The following is a 6,911-nucleotide window of genomic DNA, read 5'->3' as shown; positions in this document are numbered from 1 at the left end:
TAGCCGCTTTTATAATCTAAATAAAGGCTTAATTGAAGTAACTAGCATAAAATTACTTGCGACGTGGCCAGATTGGCTGAGGTAAGAAGTATATTGTTAAGTATGTAGTACATTGAAATTGATCGAATGCTAGAGAGATAAAATATTTCATTTTATAATAGTAACATAAAGAGACTATCTATAAGGTCTGAAATTGATAAAAAATGAGTTCCGTAGAAATAATACAGTAAATATTATTAATATTTTTCAGCTGAAGAAAATGAAAAAAGTGTCACTGAAGAAAATTTTTAAGGTAAACTTTATCTACTCCGATTTATGATACATTCCGTGTTACCCATATAATTAATGGGTATGATGGTTGCATTACAGAAATTTAAAATACTTATTTCTGTCCATCGGATAACATGTACATTTCATATATTCAAATGTATATATGCAAGCCTGGCACACGTACTTTATAATGAGCGATCAAAAGATAATAAAGATTATATTGTGATAATAAGCAAGTGATGGCATTCCATTGCGTATGGCATACTATCAGATATAACATTAAATAGGTCATGATTCAATTATGACAAGTATAGAATAAAAGAAACATACTTTGGCGAAGCATATAGTGCCTCTAGCTATATTTGAATATTTTTGACGTCAAATAGTGGAGTATTTACCTATTATTTATTGTTCTTTATGTATATGTACGATAGAGACACAAAAAATTTCAGTCGCACAGTCATTCATAGAATGAAATTGTATGGCCGGCAAGTAACATTGACGATGCATTGCATTATTGTAAATATGATCATTTCATAGTAATGAGAGTTTATAAATAAATCTAGCTCCTTCTGTAGTTATTTTATCTATCTTTCGCTGCTGAATCAGTGATTAGTTAAAGCCTTGTCGAAAATAATTTTTGATTTTAACCAAGTGGAAAAAAACTATTGATAAGTCACGGAGGCTAGGTAATCTCTAGAATGTAATATAGCATATGATGTGTATTCATCACGCTTAAATATATATTCATTAATAATATATTCTACGCTACAGTGAAATTTGTGCTATTAGGTTAACCAGAAAATTGAAATATACGTAGTAATGAAAATACGACTATTAACTTTCTAGCTTTCTTCAACTTGTTGTTAGCGCAAAAAAATAGATAGATTAAAATAGAAAGTTACTGCTTACATTGCAGCTAATTGAATGGTTGTGATGATGGCAACAAGGAAACAGTATTGCATAACCATTTGACAACATGATACAGAATAATAGGTTTCAATTCTAGGAACATTATTATTTTTCTTTTTATTTTTCTTAGAGACCTTAGTGATGAAATAATAAAAAACGAACATGTTGCAAATTCGCCTCTTGATTGCTAAAATAGAATTCATTATAATGCCTTGCAATTTTAACGAACTATGATAATAAAATACAATAACTCCCTTTTGGTAGAATTATGATCCTTATTGTTTTGTTGATATGGCATTAGGAGCCCTTGTAAAGAACGTGCTATTGTTTTTGATGCTTGTTGATGTATTTGTTGTTGTTATTGGCAATGCTATTTCCTTTACGTTTCTAGTTTTAGCTATTTCAAGTCAACGATAATCCGACAATGAGTCTACTGCTACTGTCATTATAAAATAAAGATATTAACCTCATATTATAACTATCTACGGGGGCAACTTGGAAGAAAAATAAACTATAAGGCCATACGGTAAATAAGTAAAATATTATTATCAGTATATCATTGATAGTTAATGATATTAACGGATTCTTGACCCAACTCTTTCATACCCAATGATTAAGAGATACGAGTATACTGACTTGTGTTAGTTTTACTTCAAAATTTTTAAAAGATGTTTACGAATAGAAATTGATATGTTGTAGCTGTAAAACTGAAAATTAATTTGCTTTACGGATTATACTCTATAAATACAGCAACTAGACATAACAGTATATATCTTGATAATTTACTACGTAGACGTATCGTTGTAATTTTGAATTCTTGATTGTTTGCTATTGCATAGCTTCTTTAGCCATTTACTAAAAATGTAGCTGGATATTTCTTTGATGATTAATATAATAATAATAGACTGATTCAAATAATCAATACATATGTAACTTGCAATTATTGAAGTAATTGCCTGACATTTAGAGAATACTACCAATATTTACCCAAACAATGGATCTTCCATAATGCTTTAAGTTTCTAAATATACGTATGCGATTGCTCTGCCAAATGCTAAGCTGTAAAAACAGTTATTAAAATGTTCTACTAATTAATGCTTCGAAAAAGCATCAACAATGTATATAGGTGGTGCTTATATTTGGTCGTTGCTAAGTCAACAACGCTTAATGTGATTTTATATTAAATAAATTATTATATTCATGTAAGAAGTTAGATTGATGGTCTACGTTGATCAATTCGAATCAACTACGCAGTTGATATCAATATTACCATAAAATGATGAAAAAAATTAACAATTTTAGTAATCATGCTTCTCTTAATAATTTACGGGTAAATCTCTACAATATTTCGACAAGGAGCATGGAAAGAAGGATACTCGCTTAGTAAAAATCAACAGACATATTATATCTGGGTTAGATATAGTTAACGTAGCCGTGCATTTACTAATATTTATCGATATAATAATTACTTATAAGTCGAGCGGTATAAATAAATTTTGGTACTTCGGAACAATATACACATACTTGCGTTACAATATTAGCTACTGGCCTTGGATAAATCACTAATTGCTACGTTGGCAAAGCACCTCTAGGCGGGGAGTCGACTTAAAGATAATTCCAAGTGTTGTTACCCTATTCTATAACAGTCTAGGTTACTACAATTTAAGTCAGACCTTCCATTTGCTATGAGAAGTCATAACATTTAATAATAATTAAATCTACAGTGGTACACAACAAAGTATTCATGATCGCAATATTTCATCATTACATCGATACGTATATGCGTACGGCTATTAAAAGTCATCATGATGACATGGCAAATGTGAAAATAATAGATACTTATGTATGTCTTATATACAAAATACGTTTAAATATTTTTGACATTATATAATCTTTTCATCTTCTAGCTTAGTAGAAAACGATAGATAAGTACATAATAAGTGTACAGATGTTATTTCATCTTCTAGGCAAAATGGATACCGTTGGAGTTGAACGCGTGAAGCAATCTAAACAATGGATAATGTGAAAGATATTTTAAACATTCGGTGTAGCTTAATCATAAGTTGTGAGTTCACATACTTCTTACGAAATCCTACTGTAGCGTAATTCGCCACAGATCTGATAGGAATATTTACAGCAATCTAAATAAGCAATACATACTCTAAAAAATCATCCATGTCCATCGATCTAGCTCTTCTAGCGTTGGCATTAACTGATTTGAGGATAGTATCTACTTTTTCAGCAATGTTTATGTCTTCTTCAATAGCCTATAAGGTAATTGATGCATTATGCCAATAGGTTAATTAAGATTTAGTAAGTTCACTAGCAAATACGTTATAGAGAACTCTCTATTCTTACTTGGTTGTGGATTGAACAATGAATACGAAAATTTTTTTCCAGCATTGTTTGCACTCCCTGAGTTCTTGAATGGATAAGATTAACTTTTATTATTGACCTGACATCTATCGTTATGTAGAAATAATGGATGTTGTGTTGAACTTACTTGAAGGAAGCAGAAAGCGTTCTGTTTTTTCGCGCAAATACTATTCTAGTTAGTCCGTCCCATTCCTATCAATAGTTGATAGATTATTGCACACTTCTACATTAACAATAGTTGCAGTGGAAAGTACTTTCTGTAATGTATATTTCATATTCATACATAAAAGTACATAGTACCTTAAAATTAATCGGTGGTACTGGATTTATGGGTTCTATTCTCACTACGCTTGATTCTACTTTTGGCGGTGGTCTAAAGTTGTTTTTCCCAACCTACAGAATTTAACATTTGCAAGTATTTGACTTTTAATGATCGACTTTACAATGGATAGTATGATAAATGTTCTGACATCAAAATCGTTCTTGTTCTAGCGCAAAGACTTACTTTTATCAGATGATCAACTTTAGCTAGAAGTTGGGTGTTGATGGATAAACGGCAGTATAACTTATCACCAGGCTTTGCAACTAACCTCAGCGCAAATTCTCTTTGAAACATTAAGACAGCACATCTAGTTGGATAAATGATCAATTATTTACGCACATACTTTATGAATTTAGAATTGGCACTCATTGATAGTAACTTAAGAAGATAAGCCTATTTTATACAGCAAGCTTCGTACAACAGAGCATATTCAAAAATTCCTTATAGGTACCAGATCGAAGACAGACCTGAATAGAGGTCGGTGTAATAACAGCTTAAACACGAATGGAGATGATATCTATAAAAGTAATAAAATAATGTTACATTAATGACTTGCATTAAAAGCTATGCAAAATTATGCAAAGTCGTCACGAGATTGGAACAGCAGGATTATATCCATGACCTAAGCATTTATTTAGATCGTTTGTCTTACGTTAGCGCAGATACGCTAACTAATCCGTACCTGATAAGGCAGATTTGCAACGCAAACGTCAAAGTATGGTAATTCAGTTTTTAGCACATCGCCAACGATTATATGTAGTTTCGTTGATACGGGACTATAATGGTATCGATAGATGCCAGATACGTCATGTTGAGATATATGTTTATAACATGGCTTTTTTGAGAACAAATTTTTGAAATACAGTAATTACTGTACCTTCCCTGTACTCTTTTCTGTAATTCTGCTGCTAATCTAGGATCTACTTCGCATGCAATGACCTAAGACAGATACAATCAATATACCTTTCATTGATGACGATATTTCTTGGAGCAATGATGGTTAATATGGATTATAAAGTTAGTGTGGCAATGACAGTTGGTAAGGATGGCTAATATATGATTTATCTACGCGTATAATACTAGCTCCCGCATCATAAAAGTATAAAATATCGAGCCATACTATTAAAGTGCTTATCCGTATGGCTTCAATTGAGCTGATTTACCTTCTTTGCTTTCTGTAATAGTTTGACAGTTAAGTTACCGGTACCTGGACCAATTTCTAATACTGTATCTGTTGATCTTATAGCTGCCTGTACAATCATAAAGATTTACCGTGTTAACAAGCACTGTAGAACTTCTATTAACGCAATTCCAATTATTATGCTTGGAACGTTATGAAAGTCTATAATGACCTTATTCCGATCAGGACTTGCATTTGTAGTCCTGGTGCACTATCGGCACGAGTCTGCTACGAATTATTTAAAAGTGTACGAGTACCGTACCTACCTTCTCAACAATACTATTTACTATCAAGGGATTCTTCAGGATATGCTGTCCCATCTCTTTCCGAAATGGAATACCTACGAGTGTGCAAGAAAGAACATTCATAGAATTAATATGAAGTGATCGATTGCTTGCTTAACAACATTAGCCATTAGTAGAATTCTTAAAAGGACTCATTCATCTCCTAATCATTAAGTAAGCTGCACCTTAAGTCAATCAAGCGAAAAGTTTGAGCGATACTAGTAATATTATTGGCCGTGAACTCTACATTTGATATTCAAGACATTGCTGCTAAACAATTTCTTATTACGTGCACAGTACAGTATCTGCTCCGAGTTTGGCACATTCATTATAATTCAATAATAATTATATTAATAATATCATTCCAAGTTGCTTGCATACTCCATTAGAGAGTCATAGAATTTGTATGTTATAATAATGTCATTGACATACATATACTGTACTTTTGCAGTCGTATATTAATCATCGGTAAAATATGGTTAAGGCAGTCTAAAATGATGGTCTGTAAAATCACAAGCGTTATAATTCAGTACTGCAGTTTACCAACTTACCCGATGGACCTGATACTGACATAGGGGAAGGTCTGTCTTTACTTCGCTTTGGCACTCGAGTTTTCGGCATGCTGATTTCGTATTAATTCGGGTTCCGATAAAGTGAATAATTCTCCTATTAACTGTGCAACCACCGATATTTTCTGTTGGATTCAAAGGGTAAAATTGTAATCACCACAATCGTGTCCAGCTACTTGTAAGAATTCACAGATAGTTTGCACTTCTGCTAGGGATTACTTCCTAGATGGATCTGCGCTGCACCTCTGCAATCATTTCCAGTCTGCAGACAGGCTTAGCTGCTTCATTCTCAGTACCGTAGAGCATGTGGTTGATTGTACACTGTACACTGTACACTGTACTGTAGTCCGGTCATAGTGGCGCATACTATCCAGTACATTACCTGTGTACTATACAATATTAATAAACTGCTCGTTTTAGAAGTTAGCAACATCAGTCAGCAACATCCGTTTCCATCGTTACTTTGACTAGCTAAGCTTGAGGATGACAATTTTATAATTTCTTGCTAAACCTTGTTATTGGATATATCGATTGATCAGAGATGGATAGGACAGCGTATTACATTATAAATATTGTAAGTAAACTATCGATGAAATGGATGGTATGAAGATTTAACATTTCATGGAACATACAGTACATTGTGAAACAAGCGATTTGACACTGTTTATGCTCTATGAAATGTTAAATCTTCATTCTATTTTATCACACATTGTTAATAATACGCGTAAATACAGTATGCAATTACTTGAGTCTTAACATGATATTATCAACAGAATATGAATTGATATATGCAGTGAAGTGAATCTTTACATGAAGCATCTGTAGTAGTCAATAAAAACTTTATAACTTCTTGCTAAACCTTTTTATTGGATGTATCGATTGATCAGAGATGGATAGGACAGCGTATTACATTATAAATATTATAAGTAAACTATCGATGAAATGAATGGTATGAAGATTTAACATTTCATAGAACATACATTGTGAAACAAGCGATT

At 32.3% G+C, this 6,911-nt stretch overlaps 1 protein-coding gene across 1 annotated transcript; it reads right to left on the bottom strand.

Moving 5' to 3' along the window:
* Positions 1-3,145: 3,145 nt before the first annotated feature.
* Positions 3,146-5,380, bottom strand: TRIADDRAFT_29342 (uncharacterized protein; the record flags this gene model as incomplete). Its single annotated transcript, XM_002115275.1, has 11 exons — positions 3,146-3,188; positions 3,343-3,449; positions 3,541-3,604; positions 3,686-3,750; positions 3,859-3,951; positions 4,064-4,187; positions 4,348-4,397; positions 4,563-4,656; positions 4,758-4,819; positions 5,044-5,130; positions 5,327-5,380. The coding sequence occupies 11 exons, from the start codon at positions 5,378-5,380 to the stop codon at positions 3,146-3,148; spliced, it is 843 nt and encodes a 280-aa protein (XP_002115311.1).
* Positions 5,381-6,911: the final 1,531 nt, after the last annotated feature.

This window comes from Trichoplax adhaerens, genomic scaffold (assembly GCF_000150275.1).
Source record: "Trichoplax adhaerens TRIADscaffold_10 genomic scaffold, whole genome shotgun sequence".
In the NCBI taxonomy this organism is placed as follows: Eukaryota; Metazoa; Placozoa; class Uniplacotomia; order Trichoplacea; family Trichoplacidae; genus Trichoplax; species Trichoplax adhaerens.
This window is presented reverse-complemented; position numbering and strand designations above follow the sequence as displayed.